A 22,993-nucleotide genomic window follows, 5' to 3' on the forward strand; every position below is an offset into this window, starting at 1 on the left:
AGGAGGCAGAGCTGGAGATGGCAGAGCTGAAGATGTTGAGATTCTCTTTGGGAGTGACAAGAATGGACAAGATTAGGAATGAACATATCAGAGGGACAGCTCAGGTGGGACGGTTTGGAGACAAAGTCAGAGAGGCGAGATTGAGATGGTTTGGACATGTGCAGAGGAGGGACCCAGGGTATATAGGGAGAAGGATGCTGAGGATGGAGCCACCAGGCAGGAGGGGAAGAGGGAGACCAAAGAGGAGGTTCATGGATGTGCTGAGAGAGGACATGCAGGTGGTTGGTGTGACAGAGGAAGATACAGAGGACAGGGTGAGATGGAAACGATTGATCTGCTGTGGCGACCCCTAACGGGAACAGCTGAAAGACAAAGAAGAAGTTTTTATTAGACCACAGCTCATAGAACACCTGACTCATTTCAGGCTGTGTACGGCTCACGGACTGCTCATCACAGTGACTGTGCATTTCAGCTGTTTCACATAGAAATAACCACGATCTTTCATTTGTGCATTTTCTGGCTGAAATTCCTTAAAGTACTGTATGTATTCCAAATTTTGTGTGTGTGTCTGTGTGTGTACATGCGTGTGTGGAACGTTGGGGGGTGTGGCATTACAATAATGGTTCCACATAATGATGCCTGTCACGATGGAACCATCCAGCTTCCCAACCCTGATTCCATGTGCGATGATTACTACCTTTTTGATGTATACTTTTCATTGTACATAAAGCCACTGACATGTAACATTTGCATCAGAAACAACAATCGCAGTATACCGTGCATCTGCAAAGTATTCACAGCGCTTCACTTTTTACACATTTTGTGATATTACAGCCTTATTCCATAATGGAGTAAATCCATTTTCCCCTCAAAATTCTGCTCACAACACCCCATAATGACAATCAAAATTTTTTTTTTCAAATTTATTAAAAATAATAAAACTATGAAATCACGTGTACATAAGTATTCACACCCTTTGCTCAGTACTTTGTTGATGCACCTTTATCAGCAATTACAGCCTCGAGACTTCTTGAATATGATGTCACAAGCTTGGTGCACCTATCTTTGTGCAGTTTTGTCCATTCCTCTTTGCAGCACCTCTCAAGCTTCATCAGGTTGGATGGGGAGTGTCAGTGCACATCCATTTTCAGATCTCTCCAGAGATGCTCAATTGGATTCAGGTCTGGGCTCTGGCTGGGCCACTCAAGAACATTCACAGAGTTGTCCTGAAGCCACTCCTTTGATATCTTGGCTGTGTGCTGAGAGTCATTGTCCTTCTGAAAGGTGAACCATCACCCCAGTCTGAGGTCAAGAGCGCTGTGAAGCAGGTTTTCATCCAGGGTGTCTCTGTATATTGCTGCATTCATCTTTCCCTAAATCCTGCAGCTGAAAAACATCCCCGCCGCATGATGGTGCTCCCACCATGCTTCACTGTAGGGATGATGCCTGGTTTCCTCCAAACATGATGCCTGGCATTCACTCCAAGGAATTCAACCTTTGTCTCATCAAACCAGAGAATTTTGTTTCTCATCGTCAGAGAGTCCTTCAGGTGCCTTTTGGCAAACTACAGGTGGGCTGCCATGTGCCTTTTACTGAGTGGCTTTTGTCTGGCCACTCTATCATACAGGCCTGATTGGTAGATTGATGCAGAGATGATCATCCTTCTGGAAGGCTCTCATCTCTCCACACAAGAATGCTGGAGCTCTGACAGAGTGACCATCAGGTTTTTGGTGACCTCCCTGACCAAGGCCCTTCTCTCCCAATTGCTCAGTTTAGATGGGTGGCCAGCTCTAGGAAGAGTCCTGGTGGATCTGAACGTCTTCCATTTACAGATGATGGAGGCCACTGAACTCATAGGGACCTTCAAAGCACCAGAAATGTTTCTGTACCCTTCCCCAGATTTCTGCTTCAAGACAGTCCTGTCTCAGCGGTCTACGGACAGTTCCTTTGACTACATGCTTGGTTTGTGATCTGACATGCTCTACTCTACTCCTACATGGCTCTACTCTCCTTCTTCTTCTTTTTTTTAAAGCTATTTAGATATACTTTAATTTACACTAGTAGAGTTCTACCATAGAATTGGAATGTATAATAGAAGATATACCTTACTGAATTTTCATGCATTGTCAACTGTGGGACCATATATGTAGACAGGTGTGTGCCTTTCCAAATCATGTCCAATCAACTTGGTGTACCCCAAGTGGACTCCAATTAAGCTGTAGAAACATCTCACGGATGATCAGTGGAAACAGAATGCACCTGAGATCAATTTGGAGCTTCATGGCAAAGGCTGTTAATACTTATGCACATGTGATTTCTTATTTTTATTTTCAATACAGTTGCAAAAATGTCCAAAAAAGGTTTCACATTGTCATTATGGGGTATTGTGTGCAAAAATTTGAGGAAAAAAATTAATTTCATCCATTTTGGATTAAAGCTGAAATACGAGGGCTGTCAATAAAGTATACGTCCTTTTTATTTTTTTCAAAAACTATATGGATTTCATTCATATGTTTTTACGTCAGACATGCTTGAACCCTGGTGCGCATGCGTGAGTTTTTCCACGCCTGTTGGTGACGTCATTCGCCTGTGAGCACTCCTTGTGGGAGGAGTCGTCCAGCCCCTCGTCGGAATTCCTTTGTCTGAGAAGTTGCTGAGAGACTGGCGCTTTGTTTGATCAAAATTTTTTCTAAATCTGTGAGGCACATCGAAGTGGACACGGTTCGAAAAATTAAGCTGGTTTTCGGTGAAAATTGTAACGGCTGATGAGCGATTTTGAGGTGACACTGTCGCTTTAAGGACTTCCCACGGAGCGAGACGTCGCGCAGCGGTCCCAGGCGCCGTCGTCAGCCTGTTTCAAGCTGAAAACCTCCACATTTCAGGTTCTATTGATCCAGGACGTCGTGAGATAACAGAGAAGTTTCAGAAGAAGTCGGTTTCAGCATTTTATCCGTTTATTCCACTGTTAAAGGAGATTTTTTTAATGAAAGACGTGCTGACGGGTCCGCGCGTCGGGACGCAGCCGGCGCGGTGCGGCGGCACAGGAAAAACACCTCCGTGTTGATAACCATTTGTAAAATCCAGGCGGCTTTTGATGGCTTTCAGTGGAGTGAGTATATGAGAAATTGTTTAACAGCTGGACATGTTCCAACTTGTCCTTAAGGCTTCCAACAGAGGTGTTTTTCCTGTGGCGGAGCGTCGCGGCGGCTGCGAGCCGACGCTGCAATCCGCCCGCACGTCTTTCATTAAAAAAATCTCCTTTGACAGTGGAATATCCGGATTAAATGCTGAAACCGACTTCTTCTGAAACTTCTCTGTTCTCTCACGATGTCCTGGATCAATAGAGCCTGAAATGTGGAGGTTTTCAGCTTGAAACAGGCTGTCGACGGCGCCTGGGAGTGCTGCGCGACGTCTCGCTCCGTGGGAAGTCCTTAAAGCGACAGTATCACCTCAAAATCTCTCATCAGCCGTTAAAATTTTCACCGAAAACCAGCTTAATTTTTTGAACCGTGTCCACTTTGATGTGTCTCACAGTTTAGAAAAAATTTTGATCAAACAAAGCGCCAGTCTCTCAGCAACTTCTCAGACAAAGAAATTCCGACGAGGGGCTGGACGACTCCTCCCACAAGGAGTGCTCACAGGCGGATGACGTCACCGACAGGCGTGGAAAAACTCACGCATGCGCACGAGGGTTCAAGCATGTCTGACGTAAAAACATATGAATGAAATCCATATAGTTTTTGAAAAAAATAAAAAATGTGAAAAAAGGGAAGCACTGTGAATACTTTTCGGATGCACTGTAATTTAAAAGAGAAACAGTCATTAACCAGTTAAGGTTTACAGGAGTAAGTTTGCATAATCTACTATAGGTATTAAAATGACAATAACATAAAGCAGCTAAAGACATAGAGAGACAGAGAACTATGTTAATATGAGCAACGCGCAGTGCAGCGGCACAAAGCTGGCTCTATGGTAAATGAAGGCACAAACCGGAAATGGCACAAACAGTCTGGAAATTGCACAAAAAATCTGTTCATAGGGGAAAAAGCCACAAACCTGGCAACATTGTTGTAAAAAGCCACAAAATGATGATAGATGAAGCCACAAACCAGAAATGAGATGGAAAAACTCTGCCAAAGTAGACCAAGTGTGGTATTATTGCTGTTTTGTTTAAGAATATTTAATTTTCACTGTTGCTGCACTTTGTGTGAAATCATAGTCATATTGATATCAAATCATATAATTTTGATATGACAATATTGCAATATGATAATTTGGCCATATTGTACAGCCCAGTGGCGGCTGCTGGTCTGTCAAAGAGGGGAAGCTCATTGTCAGCTTACATCATAAAATTTGTCAATTTATTTATATGTAAATTCAAATATGTAAAATGGTTGTAACAGTCCCTAGTTATACAAGCATTTCACAATTTATATCTCTATTACATACAGTATTTTATAATAGCACAATTTCCAAGTGGTTAGTATGCATGGTTTCAGTCTGGAAGGTTCCCAATTCAAACCCCACCCCTGCCATATTTCTCCATCTAATGTGGAGTTGCGTCAGAAAGGGCATCCAGCGTAAAACTTGTGTCAGAGTCATCATGCAGGTCCACCTTGGATCTGCTGTGGCGACCCCGAGTGAAAACAAGGGAGCAGCCAAAGGGATTTACTTTTACAAGAATATTATTAATGTTTTTAAACAAAAATATCATCAAAATTTTCTAGAAGCACATAGAACCTTTATTATTAAACATACATAACAGAGTCTGACTGTTTCATGATATTGTTCCATGCAAATGTTATTTTAAAGATTGGCCAGCAGATGCCGCCATATCTAATTTTATCAAAATGTTCAAAACACTGAACCATTGCTTCATATTGATTCAGTAGTTCAAAATGCTTTGTTTTCTCCGTCACTAATTTTCATGAATAAAATGCATCAGCAACCACTAATTATTACCACATATACCTGGCTAGACTTATAATTATGAATACTTTGATGTTGTGTTGCGAAACGGGATGTTAACGTGCAATGACTTTTAAACACTTACTGAAGAACGAAGCAGAGAGTAACTCACCTAAATCTATTCTTCTCACATAACGTCTAATCCATTGTGCTTCTCTGTGCGCTCTGTCATAGCGCATGCAAAACACTTTGGCATAAATTTAAAAATGCATATGCAAAAATGTGCAAACTAATTCTCACATTCCAATATCTGTGAACGGATGCTCAGCTTCTACAGGAAAATGCATTGACCACAGACCGTATGAGAAAAAGATTTATGAGAAGTTAACAGAATAGAGTCAATCGATTTGTGATAAGTAGCTGATTCTGAATGAAGTCATCTTCAAGATGAATGTGTTCTAACACATTTGTAGTCAATGAAATGATAACAAACTGTACATATTATACCATTTAATTTTTGGACATTTTAGGGGAAGCTGAGCTTCCCTTGCAGTCTTAGAGAAACTGCCTCTGACACAGCCCTACTGTCAATTAGCTGAAAACTTTGAATATTAATTTACATCTACGTTAAAAAATTCTTAAACTGGCAATTTCAAGATTTATCTGCGTCCACCCAAAAACGCTAAAACAACTGTAAACGCTGTTGTACATATGCCTGGTCTGTAGGTGGTGCTGTAACCCTTTCATTAACAAAAGAGAAGAAGACGTGTGTAAGGGCTGACTGGTTTAACAGGCTTGTCATACCTTGACAGGCCTGTCAAGGCGGGGGGTATTTTTCATACGCTGGCATATGCTGCCAGCGTATGAAAAATATGCTGGCGTACGTCGAGTAATTTTTGGGTAAGTTTAGTGTAAGTTAAGAGCATATTGAAGCATGCTGGTATGTGGTGTAGTATGGCAAGTGCATCAAAAAACTTTGGGCATGCACAGTATTTTTGATGCATGCCAGTGTATGACTCATACGTCCTGCATACGCGGGCCATAAGTTGTAATTAAGTTATGCAATTGTTGACACACGTTACTTCTAAGTAAGTAAGTAAAGTAAAGTTTATTTGTATAGCACCTTTCAAGATAAAATCACAAAATGCTTTACAGTAATTTAAGAAACAGAAATAAAAACAGCATAAGATAAAACTAGTTATGAGCAAGCCTGTACAAATGGGTCTTGAGCTTCTCCAGTTCCAACAGAGTCCACGGAATGTAGGTGTAGTGGCAGTGCATTCCGCAGTTTGGAGGCCACAACCTCAAATGTACAGTCTCCTTTGGTCTTCAGCCTCAGCCTTGGTACAACCAACAGGTTCTGGTCCGAGAACCTCAGAGACCTTCTTGTCACATAAGGGTGCAAGAGTTCACTGATGTAAAGTGGCATTTGACCGTGCAAAGCTCTAAAAGTCATCACCAATATTTTAAATTTCAGTCTGACCCGAATTGGGAACCAATGCAAAAGGAACAGAATGGGTGCAACATGAGACCACTTAGATGACCTTGTAAGGAGCCTTGCATCCACATTCTGGACCATTTGTAGATGGTCCAGCAAAGACTTACTAAGGCTGGGGAACAGTGAATTACAGTAATCAAGACATGAAGAAATAAAGGCATGAATGATCTGTTCCAGCTCAGCTTGAGACACAATGTTTCTAAGGCGGGCATTGTTCCATAAATGAAAGAAACATGATTGCACAAGACAGGTAACTTGTGCGTCAATCTTGATAGCCTAGTCAAATGTAACGCCCACGTTTCTGACTGCTAAGTGAACAAAAGAGGACAGAGAGCTAGGGTTCTTAATCACTCAGGGAACAAACTCCTCATAGGACAAACAAGAAGTTCCGTTTTTGCTGTATTAAATTAGCAGCCATCCAGTTTTTATGACATTAATACAATTTTGAAGAACAGATACCCTAGAAATGGTAAGGATGCCTCCTGGGCGCCTCCCAAGGGAGGTGTTCCAGGCACGTCCATCTGGGAGGAGACCCCGGGGAAGACCCAGGACTAGGTGGAGAGATTATATCTCCACACTGGGCTCGGAACGCCTCAGGATCCCTCAGTCAGAGGTGGTCAAATTGGGTGGGGAAAGGGAAGTCTGGGGTCCCCTGCTGGAGCTGTTGACCCCGTGACCCGAACATGAAAAAGCTGTTGAAGATGAGTGATGAGATACCCTAGAAACATTTTGTGGAATAAAGGAGATGTACAGCTGTATGTCATCTGCATAACAATGATATGAGACATAATTAATACAGTACAACTCAAAATGTGTCCAAGTGGGAGTAAGTACAATGCAAATAGAATAGATCCCAGAAGGAACCTTGGGGCACACCACAGGACAGAATGGCAGAAGAGGATGTATATTTAGTTGAGCAACTGCGAAATTCCTATTAGAGAGATAGGATAAAAACTAATCTAGGACTGACCCTTCTAAGTTACTCATAGGTCAAAATACGCCCATTGATGCTGCCCATTTATTGGCTGAACAACTTAAAGCTGCAGTCCACATGCAAACAGCTCAGACTGTTTCAAATATTAAAACCATTCACACACGAAGCTAATCTTACCTGTTCATTTCAGTTCACAGCCTGATGAAAACTTATCCACATAAAGCGTCCTGATTTTGGAAAACAACGTCTGAAAATACTTTAGTTCCTTGTCGTGGATGAAGAAATGTAGTGTTTCAAAAGAAGTCCCTCTGTGTTTGTCCCGGTGCGTTTCAACCTGAATCAGAGAACGTCGGCACTTTGTGTCACAACAAGAAAATTAACTTATTTTAAAAGTTGAAAGAGTCACAGCGCCTCATTCATTCACATCAACATTCACCACAGCCATCAGTCCATTCTTCGACATTCTGCACATGATAAAAAAAAAATCCAATGATCCACCAAGACAAAAATAAAATTAAATAAAATTAAAATTACTCTGTTTGGCTACAGAGCTACAGTACTCAGTTGACCATGGTTCACTGCTTTCTGTGTTAAAATGTATTTTTTACTTCAAAAAAAAAAAAGAAGAAGAAAGAAACAGTTGCATTGAAGATTTTTCTGCCCTTCTGTGTGGCCACTGGCTAGTATGCTAAATTGTATTTCCTACAAAGACTAAAAGGACATACAGTACAAGCAGCCCTGACGGAAGACCAAATAATCCATCTCACTGTCACACTGAGCATGGTCAATTTCTTTTACTAGATTTAGTAGGAAGAGAAAAACGAGGCAGATTGCGCCTGGCCTTTTCACTGGAGACTTGTCCATCAATTGCCTGTCTTCTGGGTCTCAAGATTAAAATCTCCATTAGGCTGTTGGACATTTTGGTGACTAAATGATTGTCATTCTGTGTATCTCTCTCTGTGGAGTTTGTGCTCTTGCTTCTTTTTTTTATCACTTATTTAAATCTTTGTGACATGTCATTTTATGAGGCTAATGGCAGAATCCCAAAATTTTCATGGCAAAAAGAGCTCTCATTATGTCTCCAAAAAGACCAATTTTATTTCACCCCCATGTGGCCTGTGTGCGTGTGTGTGTGTGTGTGTGTGTGTGTGTGTGTGTGTGTGTGTGTGTGTGTGTGTGTGTGTGTGTGTGTGTGTGTGTGTGTGTGTGTGTGTCTTCAATCACAGAGAAAATGGGGAGAGCTGACATTTGCTGTTTGTATGTTTATGCATTTTGGATCAAGGATGAACACCGAAAAAGGAAAGGTGATGGGACTAATATTTTTGGAGAAATTAGGGATATTAGCTAACAGTGAACAACAGACGCTGATAACACCATTAATCAGGTACCTAGAAACCAGACAAGCTCTGAACAAAGGAAATATCAGCTCAGCTTTGCCAGTAGTAAAACAATTATAGAAACTTTGTATAACTTATTGCCACCCATGAAATATGTCAGGTACCTATTTTATAAACACTACCCAGACTGGAACCCATGGATCCCCACGTGCAACACGTTAGTATAATATGCATATGTTGCAAACATGAATGAGCGAAGCTTGTCAGCATCTCACCATGTCATTTAGGTCCTTCAGAATTTATTTTGAGTAAATGCTTCAGGGGAGCATTAGCATGGCAAAAACCTTTCAGCTTCTGGGTGGGCTCGGCCCCCATATTCCCCACCTTTTAAAACATTTTGCTTTTTTGCTTTTCAACTGACCCCCCTAATTACAGCCCTCTTAACCCCCTGCCACTTTAACCATTTTTTAAATGTAGGTGTAAATTAATATTCAGCTAGTTGACAGTGGGGCTGAACAATATGGCCAAATTATCATATTTCAATATTGTCATATAAATTGTCATGTAAATGTCACTTATATACATGCTGACCATATTGAGCCTCTTAGGTGGGTAGGGAGAGTTCCCATGGGATAAAAAAGCTTTTCAACCTACCATCCCTGGTTCTCAAGACCAGGCACCTTAGTGGCTCTACTCTCTCTTTCTTTTCTTTTCTTTTTTTAAAGATATTTAGGTGCACCTTTGTAAACACTAGTAGAGTTCCACCTTAGATTTGGAATATATAATAGAAGATATACCTTACTGAATTTTCATATCAATATGATATAGGATATGACTATGATTTGACACAAAGTTCAGCATCAGTGAAAATTAGACATTCTTAAACAAAACAGTAATAATACTACACTTATTTTGCACTCATCATAAGGTTAGGATACTGTGCCCTCCAAAAGTATTGTAACACTTGGAATTTCACACATTTTAATTTGTTTATGCCATTTTAAATACAAGAAATACAAAGAAATAAAGAATAACATTGAACATTTCCTGTTTTACTGTGGATTTGAAATTTGGCACTTCCTGTTTAGGACGCCCTGTACCATGAGTGAGCTTTGTGCCGCTGCATGACGCTTTGCTCATATTAGAATTCTGTTGATCATATGACCTTTTACCTTGGACAAGTTTGAAAGGTCAAACTTGTTGAGACTAGCTCCCTCAAGGGAATGGTTAAAGTTGCTGTTGTAGGACTGGGGAAGCTGTGAGGATGGAACTGAGAAGATCACTACAGTGAGTGGCAAGTGGAAGTGTAGCTGGTGTAGAAGGAATTCCTGAATATCTCTTATCTGATAAATAGTTGAAGACTTAAGCCCCCTTTACACATAGACGGTAAGAGCTCCCGGAAGCGTCCCGGAAAAGTTTTTGGCTGTCTTAAGGATCACACACCGTTGTTAACGCTGGCACTAGGGGACATGGCTTAGTTCCGGCTTTACCGGGAATCGTCGAAAAAAATTATTCAACATGTCGAATAATTCCGGGAGCGCTCCCGGAGAATTCGCGTGACAACGGAAACAACGCGAACAACGGCGTTTGATACTTTTTAATCGCCGTTTCATCCTGCCCCTTCCTGTAGTGCCGCAGTTTACACCGCCGTAATTGGCGGCTGGCGTTGTATCCCTAACCAACGGCGTGTAAAAGCCAGTGACACCAGAGTGCAGCTGTTTTCAGGCCTGAGGCACTGATGATTATCATAGAAAGTAAAGTGTGTTCTGAAGGTAACCTTAACATCTCTTTTTTCAGCTATGTTGAGAGGTTTTAAGGATCTCTTCAGTTGACCTGTTCATAAAGATTAACTTTTCTTTGATAGATTTTGTTTGAAAATTTTCATCCAAACAAACTTTGAAGGCCTTTGAAGCTCCTCCCGAGTGACCGAGCTCCTCACCCTATCTCTCGTGTGTTATACATCATACGGATAAAGTGAGGAACCTTGGAGTAATTTTTGATCGTACGTTGTCCTTTGATCTCCACATTAGAGACATTACGAGGACTGCTTTCTTCCATGTGCGAAATATAGCAAAGATTCGTCCCATCCTGTCTATGGCTGATGCTGAGACTTTGATTCATGCATTTGTCTCTTCTAGATTGGACTATTGTAAAGCTCTATTTTCTGGCTTACCACAGTCCAGTATTAGGGGTCTTCAACTGGTTCAAAATGCTGTTGCCAGACTTTTGACACAAAGCAGAAAGTTTGACCACATTACGCCCGTTTTGGCATCCCTGCACTGGCTTCCAGTTGCTGCAAGATCGGATTTTAAAGTACTGTTATTAGTTTATAAAACTGTTCATGGACTTGCACCTCCCTATCTGGCTGACCTAGTAAGCCCCTATGTACCGGCTCGGGCCCTGCGTTCTCAGGGTGCAGGACTTCTGTGTGTTCCCAGGGTGAATAAAAAGTCTGCCGGTCACAGAGCTTTCTCCTACCGTGCTCCAGATCTGTGGAACGATCTCCCGGCACACATTCGGCAGTGTGATACTGTGGAGACTTTTAAGTCACGTTTAAAGACTCATTTGTTTTTCCTGTTTTATCATTAGTGTTATGATGTGTTTTTATTCTTGTATTCTTTTATGGTCATCTTTTTATTGTGTTTTAAATGTTTAATTTCAGTTTTTTTGTTGTTGTTTTATGTTGTGTGAAGTGCCTTGAGACAAATTCGTCGTGAATTGGCGCTATATAAATTAATAAATTTGAATTTGAATTTTAAATCTCTAAGGGAGCGCCCAGCCACCCTACGGAGGAAACTCATCTCGGCCGGTTGTACTCGCGATCTCGTTCTTTCGGTCATGAGCCAAATCTCATGACCATAGGTGAGGATCGGAACGTAGACTGATCGGTAAATCGAGAGCTTTGCCCCCCTACTCAGCTCTCTCTTCACCACGATGGTCCGATACAGCGACTGCATCACTGCAGATGCTGCACCGATCCGTCTATCGATCTCACGCTCCATCTGTCCCTCACTCGTGAACAAGACCCCGAGATACTTAAACTCCTCCACTTGAGGCAAGGACACTCCACCGACCTGAAGAGGGCAAAGCACCTTTTTCCGGTCGAGAACCATGGCCTCGGATTTGGAGGTGCTGATTTTCATCCCGGACACTTCACACTCGGCTGCAGACCGCCCCAGTGCACGCTGAAGGTCCTGATTTGACAAAGCCAACAGAACCACATCGTCCGCAAACAGCAGAGACGAGATTCTGTGGTTCCCAAACCAGACCCCCTCCACACCCTGGCTGCGCCTAGAAATTCTGTCCAAAAAAATAATGAACAGAACCGGTGACAAAGGGCAGCCCTGGCGGAGGCCAGCGTGCACTGGAAACAGGTTTGACTTACTACTGGCAATGCGAACCAAGCTCCTGCTGCAGTCGTACAGGGACTGGATAGCCCTTAGCAAAGGACCCCGGACCCCGTACTCCCGGAGCACTCCCCACAGGGTGCCCCGAGGGACACGGTCGAACGCCTTCTCCAGATCCACAAAACACATGTGGACTGGTTGGGTGAACTCCCATGAACCCTCGAGCACCCAATGGAGCGTGTAGAGCTGGTCCAGTGTGCCGCGACCAGGACGAAAACAACCTATATTCTATCGAATACACCACAAAGACAAAAAATTCCTTTCCTTCTAACAACACTCAATAAGCGTTTGGGAACTGAGGACACTAATTGTTGAAGCTTTGTAGGTGGAATTCTTTCCCATTCTTGCTTGAGGTACGACTTCAGTTGTTCAACAGTCTGGGGTCTCTGTTGTCGTATTTTGTGCTTCATAATGCGCCACACATTTTCAGTGGGCGACAGGTTTGGACTGCAGGCAGGCCAGTCTAGTACCCGCACTCTTTTACTACAAAGTCACACTGTTGTAACATGTGCAGAATGTGACTTGGCATTGTCTTGCTGAAATAAGCAGGGACATCCCAGAAAAAGATGTTGCTTGCATGTGTTGCTCCAAAACCTGGATGTACCTTTCAGCATTGATGGTGCCATCACAGATGTGTAAGTTGTCCATGCCATGGGCACTAACACACCCCCATACCATCACAGATGCTGACTTTTGAACTTTGCGCTGGTAACAATCTAGATGGTCTTTTTTCTCTTTTGTCCAGCTGACACGACGTCCATGATTTCCAAAAACAATTTGAAACATCAACTCATCAAACCACAGCACACTTTTCCACTTTGCGTCTGTCTATTTCAAATGACCTCAGGCCCAGGTGCAGTGGCGTTTCTGGATGTTGTTGATGTATGGCTTTCGCTTTGCATGGTAGAGTTTTAACTTGTACTTGTAGATGTAGCGACGAACTGTGTAAACTGACTATGGTTTTCTGAAGTGTTCCTGAGCCCACACGGTAAAATCCTTTACACAATGATGTTGGTTTTTAATGCAGTGCTGCCTGAGGGATAGAAGGTCACGGGCATTCAGTGTTGGTTTTTGGCCTTGCCGCTTACGTGTAGAAAGTTCTCCAGATTCTCTGAATCTTCTGATTATATTATGGACTGTAGATGACGGAATCCCTAAATTCCTTCCAATTGAACATTGAGAAACATTGTTCTTAAACTGTTGGACTATTTTTTCACGCAGTTGTTCACAAAGTGGTGATCCTCGCCCCATCTTTGCTTGTGAACAGCTGAGCCTTTTGGGGATGCTCCTTTTATACCCAGTCATGACACTCACTTATTTCCAGTTAACCTGTTCACCTGTGGAATGTTCCAAAGAGATGTTCTTTGAGCATTCATCAACTTTCCCAGTCTTTTGTCCAAACTTTTTTGAAATATCTTGCAGGCATTCATTTCAAAATGAGCAAATATTTGCACAAAAACAAAAAATTTTATCAGTTTGAACATTAAATATCTTGTCATTGTGGTGTATTTAATTGAATATAGGTTCAAGAGGATTTGCAAATCATTGTATTCTGTTTTTATTTACATTTCACACAACGTCCCAACTTCATTGGAATTGGGGTTGTAAATATCATGATTCCATGAGTATCAATCACCCCAGTTGGTTATTTCAATTGAGTCTGCGTAATGTTGTCAAATAATTAAGTCTCCTTGAAAGCATGTCAGGTCTGGTTTGGACGAGTTTTTTTAAATATTGTTATTCAGACGTGCTTTACTCTGTCCTTGATATGCAACTGCATGTAAAAGAAACAGCTTCATAACTTACTTTATTTACAGACAGATTACATTTCTTTATTTATTTATTGATGTTTGTATCTTTCGTCTTCTACTTAGCACACCCCATAGTCTGTCACAGCAAACACTACTGCAAAACATGTTTGACATTGTGGAGTCAGATTATGGCCCATTAAGTTTTCCTTTTGGTTTTCTCTTTGTGAACACCTTATACAAGCTGGAATACAACAGGATCTATTTTTTTTAGGTTGAATATTTTGAGTTTTTTTTTGTTTTTTTTTTGGTTGAATTTTTTAAAGCTGAATTTTTTGAGGTTGAATATTTCGATGCTAAAGAAATTCAACGTCAGAAATTCAACTTCAAACTCTGATTTTGATGCTAAAAAAAATCAACCTTAAAAATTCAAATTCAAACTCTGATGGCACAGATTTATTTCCATATTTTTGTCAACATTTCTCAACATATGTTGGCCATGTTTGTTTTTCAGAAGAAAGAGTGGCTATGCTTGAACTGCCAGACACAGAGGGCTCTGTCAGGAAGCTTGGGAGATATTCCAGCACCCGTCGCACAGCCAGTGGGATCTTCTCGGCCGGCCAGTCATCAACCTGCTCAGCAGAAAGGGTCCAGTCAACCTTCAGGGCCCAGACCCACAGGTCTCCAAGAGAAAACACTGGCTCCCCAAGTAAGTGGCCCTCTTTCTCCTGTCAAACAGGCTGGGGCTGTCCCTCAAATCAAGGGTTCAGCACAACCATCTCCTCAGCCCAAGATTTCAAATCAACCGGCATCCCAACCCAAGGGTCCAGCACAACTTTCAGCTCAGAGTAAAGCACCTTGTCAAATGAAAGGTCCTAACCAATACCATAGTCAAAGTAAGGGCCCTAGCCAGACAAAAGGGCCAACTCAAACAAAGGCACTTGGGCAGACATCTGCTCAGACTAAAGGCCCTTCTCATACTCCAGGCACCAAGTCTTCAGTTGCCCCTGGTAAAGCAGCACCCAACAATGCTAAGCCATCTCCCACCCCTTTGAAATCAGTACCCCCTCAGTCTAAACCTACAGGTAACAACCAGACCAGAAAACAGCCAGCGAGCCAGGAGAAGACTAAAGGCGCGACTAAGTCTCTGAAAGAAGATGTCAAGCCCTCGCCAAAGAAAGCAGTGTCAGAGACTGTCACTTCACCAAAAGACACGAAGATAGCTAAAGATGCACAGAAGTCAAGACACCATGAAGTGAGCTACCTGCAACTTCTTCATCTTGTTATTCTTGAGTCACCATATTGTTTTTTTTTAATCCATTATTATAATTGTAACCACTTTCATCATCATCACCACTTATTGCTGTTGACATTATAGCATCATAATATTTTAGACATTCATGCCACATAACTGATGTCTGCCATATATCTTCTATCATTGTTCTTTCTTTCTTCTTCTTATCAGAATTATGTTTCTCTTCTTTTATGTACTTATTCTTTTATACTCTCATAATTATAATTTCGATCACCACCATCATTTTTTCATGTTGTCACATTTCATTCTCAGCGCTGCTAAAGCTAGCATGTAGTACTGTTTTATTACTTTTACTTTTTTTCATAATATTATCTTCATTGCTATAATTAGGTATCAGTTCCATCATCTACTTCATCATTACCATTGTTTTCTCAGTTGACATGCTTCAGCTTGAGTCCAAATGCACCACTAGTTCTTTATTTTTGATAGCAAATGCAAGCTGTTTAATGTGACATGTTGTGATGATGTTTTTAGCATTCTGAGCATGGTCATTGTTCTTTAGTGCTTTGAAGAATGCAAAGGTGAATTCATCAAAGATGACACTCAAGCATGTAACCAAATTACATTTGTCTGTAGTTGTTTGTATGTTATAATCACTCTGTCTGTCAGTGTATGTATTCATCTGTGTACATAATATTGAAAGGTAAATTAAACCCAAATCAATAAAATATAAACTATATTTAATAAACCATTGAACAAAATTATATAAATGATCCATTAAAACAAATACTGAACATATTGCTATGGTCTGCTTTTTCTACTTTTACAAATATGGAATCTTGAGATTTGTCTAAAAATGGTAACCAAATTGTAGATGTTGCATTACTGCGAGTACTGTAGAATAAGACCAAGGCTTTAGAGTTCAAAAATGTTAACCCAATACACAATAAACATTTGGGTGGATTTTACCTTTAAATGTCACTGTATATTGTTCTTTCTGATGTAGTTATGTGCTATATCTTAACATTAGAAACACTTTTATCTGTATTAGGTGTAGTCATTTTATCTTGCACTCTGTTATCTAAGAAAGTCTCATGAAAATGTCACTGCTGAAGACTTTGATAATGTGGTGGGATGAAAAGTGTGCACTGAAGCTTGTAATAGACCTTGCCATGACTTAATTGAGGAACAGTGGAGCCCTTTCTTTCTTTTGACCTATCTTACTTTTTCTTTCCCTTCTTCAGGATTACAACAAATCAAGTACTCAGAGTTTGAGTGACACTGGCTACTCCTCTGATGGAATCTCCAGTTCTCAAGGGGAAATCACAGGTCAAATCCAGGAGGAAGGATTTAAACTAAGTGAAAGAGGTGCTTCGATACCCTCAGAAATCAACAAGCTGGAGAGTTCTATGAAGCCACTGCTCGAGTCAAAGACTGCCACAGACCAGAAACACAGGCCACATTCATTGTCTGTTGGGCAAGAGCAGTATAGTCCTGATGATGATGCAGCAAGGGAGGAATCAGAGGATGACCTCAGCTGTAAATTACGCCATGACTATGTGGAAGACAGCAGTGAAAGTGGTCTCTCACCATTGCCAGTAAGACAGAAGAAGTCACATAAAGATTTAACAGATGAGGACTTTATGAGGCGGCAAATTATGGAGATGAGTGCTGATGAAGATGAGCCTGAGGAATACGAAAACCAAAAAAGTAAGAGGATGCATAAAACCAGTGGGGATTTGGGTAAAGAGAGACGACGGGTTGCTCACCATTCCAATAGTTTTGAGGATGAAGCCAAGGTAACAGACAGTGTTTACAAGGCAAATGAAGAGGAAGATGTTGGAATTGCATCTCAAGGAGGCCTTCGGCGATTTAAAACCATTGAGCTGAATAATACCAACAGCTATAATCGAGACATGGAGCTCAGTACTGAGCATGACCTAAGAGAACCAGAGCTAGAGATGGAGAGCTTGACTGGTTCCCCAGAGGAGCGGTCCAAAGGAGAATATTCTTCCACTCTTCCAGCCACCACTCCCAGCTACACCTCTGGAACATCCCCCACATCTGTGTCATCTATGGAGGATGACAGTGACAGTAGCCCTAGTCGTAGGGCAAGACTAGAGGAAGCAAAGCAGCAAAGAAAGGCTCGACACCGTTCCCATGGGCCACTACTCCCCACTATTGAGGACTCATCTGAGGAGGATGAGCTTAGAGAGGAGGAAGAACTACTTCGGGAACAAGAGCAAATGAGAGATCTAGAGCAGCAGAGGATCCGAAGTACTGCTCGTAAAACAAAGAGGGATAAAGAAGAACTGCGGGCACAGAGACGTAGGGAAAGATCCAAAACTCCTCCAAGTAATCTTTCTCCAATTGAGGATGCATCACCAACAGAGGAGCTAAGACAGGCAGCAGAGATGGAGGAGCTTCATAGGTCATCATGTTCTGAGTATTCTCCTTCTATGGATTCAGAAGCAGAGGGGTTTGAAATAATTGGGGGTAAGCTCTATAGATCAGGAAATGAATTCAACCTACCAACATTTACATCACTCTACTCCCCCACAGAAAAGACAGCAACAATATCACCACCTGATAAAACTCTAAAAAGTGCAGAGGAAGTCTATGAGGAGATGATGCGAAAAGCACAACACATGCAGAAACAAGGACAATTAGTTAATCAGGAAAAACGTTCTCCCCAGCCCGACGGTAAGCATCATCTTGAACCAGGGACTGTCTTAACACCTGGTTCAAGTCCTACCCAACTTACTGCACCTATATCCTTCTCAACAACTGGGAGTGAACCAAGAGTTCCAACAGTTCATGCAGCACAGCATTTATCAAAGGAAACACAAAATAGGATGATGACTCAGAGTGCCAAAATTGAAGGTGTTGTTGGAGTGTCCACAACTAAATCCCAGGTCAGTCAGATTCCCACAACTCGACATACAGACAGTGCAATGCCCAGCGGTAGAACAGGCTCCCAGAAGCCAACACAAACAGTGTCATCTGACTCTGGAGGGTCTTCTATTACTTCTAAAGTCTTCTCTCTTTTCAAAGGTTCTAGTCCCCCAGTCTCTCCATCCATTTCACCGGCACAAAGCCCAACACACAAGACATCCATGCAAACAACTGGTATTAGTAGTAGACAGCTGCCATCTTTGTCTGGTGGTCCTACATCAGTGCCAGCATCCCATGGTGCTCAGACAACTCAAAGGACAATTTCACCACGTCTGCAAAGACAGCAGTCTTCTCAAGAGTCACCAGTGATGGTTATAACACTGGCCTCTGAAACAAGTCCTGCCAAACCAATTACTGTAAATTCTTCCACTTCTCCACTTTCATCACCACCACAGGTCATCTATAAAACCTTGTATAGTTCCCAACCTCCTTCAACCTGTTCCTCAACATCTCCCCAGATGCGTATAACGCAACAATCTCCAAAACATTCTTCACATATGCCTCAGAATGTTGAAAAGGTAAATGTTGGGATAAGCACAGTGACTGCAGACACACACAGTCGTGCATCAGTGTCTATGGAAAATATTTCTCTCTGTAACATCTCAAATATTACAGGCACTTCAAAGGTTGTGGGTCAGAGCCAAACACATCCAAGCAGTAATGTAGTGGATCTGAGAGCCCCAGTCAGGCCCACTCCAATTATAATGACCGACCAGGGGATGGATTTAACATCTTTGGCCTCTGACACAAGAAGGTACTCTTTAGGAGCAGAGCAGCCATCTGGTCGACACACGGCAGTACAGCCTCTCATCATTAACCTGAATGCACAAGAACAACCACATGTATCAATCTCAACACCAACTACTGTCAGTGTTACAGTTGCAGGTTCTATGCTCATGTCTCAACCTAAACAAGCAATTGTGTATGGAGACCCTATGCAGAACCGAGTGGATCTGGGGCAAGGTGTTGGATCAGCTGTATGTTTAACCCAGACAAAGCCACCAATCACAGACCCATCTATACCAAAAATTGATGCCTGCCTAGAGAACCTGGGTATACAGCAGCAGCAACTTCAATTGCAGCAGCAGAAGTTATTGCAACAGCAACAGCTTCTTGAGCAACAGCTCCAGCAACACCAGCAGCAGTCCTCTTTTGCTCGTTACAATCTAGCTAACCAGGTCCAGCCACTACTTTCAAAAAAAGACCTTGTTGTTACTCAGACAAGTGGTGTCCAGCCTGTTGTAAATGCTAGTACAATTCCTAGAGTATCCCCACTGAATCCACAGTCAGTGACCGGAGTTTCATCGTCTAATGCTCCCCATGATATCTATGGTGGCACAGCATTAGAGCTAAAAAATAAGCCGACAGTGATGAACTTGTCTACCAGCAAACCCCATGTTATGATGGTGCAACTTGATGAGAGTAACCCATCACAGGGTGCCACAGTGACTCAACTGGTAAAGCAAGAGGAGCAGCCTCCTCCTCCTCAGGTCTTAGATCTCACAGGACAGTTAAAGTCTGAAAACCAAATTGCTTGTTGTGATGTTGTTTACAATTTGCCATTTGCTGGATCCTGTTCAGGTTCTCTGTCTCACAAACCTACAGCAGTATCTGCAGATAAAAACCCAACTAATGACCTTTCTCAAGCAGCTCATCCACCCCATTCACCACACTACAATGCCACTCAACAACAACAAAAGCCATCTACTTCACAAGGGTTGATAGAAGTACACAAACCCTATCAACCACAAATACTTCCTTCAAGAATACAACCCTCTATGTCGGACACTAATCTTCCTTCTATGACAGATACGGGCCTTCAACATGATCACAGTAACATCCAGGGAGGTATTGCAGTTGATCTTAGCACCATGAACCAGGCTTATGATGGCGGCTATATCGGACTGGAGCACAGTATGGATCTACACAGACTTGCGACACCAAGGAGATTTTGCAAGCGCTACATTACCGCTGCGCCGATATGGCTCCATGTCAAATATTAGTTCAGACTATGGCTACAACACACGTGACCAAACAACATCACAGGATTCCAGTCTTGCTCAGTACAGTGCAACCACTGCTAGAGAGATCAGTCGGATGTGTGCAGCTCTGAACTCAGTGGACCACTTTGGGAGTCGATTTGGAAATAATCCTGAACTTTTGCAATATGGAACTGGAAGAGCTGGGCCTTTAGGTAGGTTAAATCTACAACAAAGTTTAGCATCAATAAGACCAAGTTTGATTTATGGATCAGATGGAAGACCAATGGCTAACGGCCAAAGTCTCACAAACATAATAAATGCCAGACAAGCCAGTATACGCGCCTTGTACCCTGCTGCTGTGAGAGGAGGGGATGGAATGATCTATTCTACCATAAACACTCCAATAGCCTCTACCTTGCCAATTACCACCCAGCCTGCTTCTGTGCTGCGCCCAATGCCAAGAGGAATATACAGGTCATACCCTACAGGTATAACTGCTGTACCATTGGCTAGCCTTAGCAGATTACCTCAAGTCACTTCTAGAATGCCTCTGTCCACACAGGGACCATTCTCCTACCCTCCTGCAAACCAGTATCTTGGTCCAGCTCCTCCATCGGGAAGTGTTAATGCTACAAGTAGCTCACCCCAGGAAACTCCGGTGTACCTTGGAAAGCCTTTGATGTCAAGTTCTACACAAACAACTGCCAGCATACCACCATCTGAAGTTGCAGCACAGCATGTATCAGCACCTGTTATGCAGACCTCTGCAGATCAACAGACACCGTTGCCGTTGCAGCAGGTTCCTAATCTATCTGAACCTTCATCTTTCACTCAAAGCCAGTCTCTTCCACAGCACCAGCCACAAGCACCTCCAGCTACAGTGCCACAGCCCCAGTCACAAGTAACACCTCATGCAGCTGCTGTCACAGCACCAAGTTCTGTAACATCACCACCCATGGATGCACAGAAAGCTAAAGAAGATGAGAAACTGAGTCAACAACAGGAGCACATGTTGCATTTAGAAAGAGAGCGGGTTGAACTGGAAAAATTAAGGCAGCTGCGCCTTCACGAGGAGCTAGAAAGGGATCGCATGGAACTCCAGCGGCACAGAGAAAAGGAACAGCTGCTTGTTCAACGTGAGATTCAAGAGTTGCAGACAATCAAACAGCAAGTCCTGCAGCAGCAACAAGCTGAGCGAGAGACCCAGCTCATTATGCAAAGAGAGCAACTTGCTCAGCAGAGAATGCAGCTTGAACAGATTCAGTCTCTGCAACAACAGCTCCAGCACCAGTTGGAGGAGCAAAAAAGACAAAGACAGCAGCAGTGGAGGCTGCGGCGGCGGCGGCAGCAGCAGAGGCAGCAGCTGCATCGGCGGGGTGGCGGCGCAAGCAGCAGCAACATCTGCCCAGGGTGCTCTACAAGGAGTAGTAGTTGGGGGAGGTCAGCCCCAAGGATTCATTATCTGTGACCAGAGTGGCAGAGTGATTCAGCAAGATGGGCAAAGTGTTCAGTTTTGGCAGGATGGGCAGGTGGTCCAAGCTGTAGTTGCTGCTCGCCCTATTCAGAGTTCAGCTTCTGAGATGTCTCTAAGAACTACTGACAAACAGGCAGATTCCAAGATTATGAAAAAACAGAATTCCATGCCTCGGTTGAGGGATGGCTCAGAGGAGGATGTGCTGAAAAGAATTACAGACAGTTGTGTGCAAACAGATGATGAGGACGGGGAGGATAGGTTTATAACCAGACGCAGGAGAACAAGGCGTATTGCAGATTGCAGCGTGCAGACTGATGAAGAGGACCAGGCAGACTGGGACCAGCAGCCAGTAAGGCGTAGGAAGTCACGCGTATCTAAACATTCTGAGTCCAGCGGTGAGAGCAAATCAGAAGGGGCATCTAAAGTGTCATCTGCAAGTATAGCTATTCAGACCACAAATGATTCATCATGCCAGACAGACTGTGATCAACTTGGCAGGGTTTCACCGGCAATCCACATTACCATGGCAGAGACTTCAAAGGTTGACTTGTTACATTACATAGCAGCTCCTGAGAGGACCAAGAAAGGAGAGAGTCTGGCCTGTCAGACAGAACCTGAGTCACATTATCAGGGAGTAGTTGCCCCTCAGCTGAGTGTACCTACAACTGTCAGCCCATATTCCACAAGTCTGCATATGGTGGGTGCTAACACATCTGATCCAGCTGCTCCTAGACTCCAAGGAGTTGTGAAGTTTGAAAGGAGGAAACCAGACCCACTTGAAATTGGTTATCAGCAGCAACAAAGTGATTCTTATCTCGCCAACCTCCAAAATCTCCCCAAGTGCTGTACTCTCCAGTATCACCGTTGTCTCCTCATCGCATACTGGAGACAACATTTGCCTCCCAGGAGAAACTTAACAAGGCCCATGTTACACCTCAACAGAAGGCCTTTACTGCTGAGTCACCCCAGCGCCATCAGACCATACCAAGACCAATAAAAAGTGTGCAGCGTTCCATGTCAGATCCCAAACCTCTCAGTCCAACATCAGAAGATCCAGCCAAGAACAGGTTTTCTCCATATCATCAGCAAGCTCTGTCCAGCAGTCAGGTAGGAAATCATGACTTTTTTCTTTAAGATTTATCCAAACTCAAGTGTTACACATTTCCCAAATAATAATCATTTAAATACTTAGAACAACAAAAATAATAATAAAGAAAATTCTTCCAATAGTCCTCAACAGAGCGCAATATTTAGATTAAAATATAGAAAATATTTAACGTATTTTCCAGAGTATAGGTTGTGTTTTTTGTTTGTTTTTTCCCCTAGTTTAGGAGACCTTGCGACTTGTATATCGAAAAGTCACAAGTTTGTTATTAATAATAGTAATTATAATGACTATTCCCGTAGAACTTTCTGAAGAATCAAATCACTAAACAAAATAAACTCCAATAAAAAATGAATAAATGCCAGAAAAATATATGTCAACAATGCATAA

At 42.5% G+C, this 22,993-nt stretch overlaps 1 protein-coding gene across 1 annotated transcript in view; it reads left to right on the forward strand.

Moving 5' to 3' along the window:
• Window positions 1–22,993, forward strand: part of bsnb (bassoon (presynaptic cytomatrix protein) b) — a 260,660-nt gene that overhangs the window by 215,400 nt on the left and 22,267 nt on the right. Inside the window, 7 exon segments of the mRNA XM_034167580.1 lie at window positions 14,347–15,087; window positions 16,332–19,944; window positions 19,947–19,961; window positions 19,964–21,331; window positions 21,334–21,398; window positions 21,401–22,309; window positions 22,312–22,605. Of these exon segments, the coding sequence (XP_034023471.1) occupies window positions 14,347–15,087; window positions 16,332–19,944; window positions 19,947–19,961; window positions 19,964–21,331; window positions 21,334–21,398; window positions 21,401–22,309; window positions 22,312–22,605 (7,005 nt within the window).

Source organism: Thalassophryne amazonica, chromosome 3 (genome assembly GCF_902500255.1).
Source record: "Thalassophryne amazonica chromosome 3, fThaAma1.1, whole genome shotgun sequence".
Classification (NCBI taxonomy): domain Eukaryota; kingdom Metazoa; phylum Chordata; class Actinopteri; order Batrachoidiformes; family Batrachoididae; genus Thalassophryne; species Thalassophryne amazonica.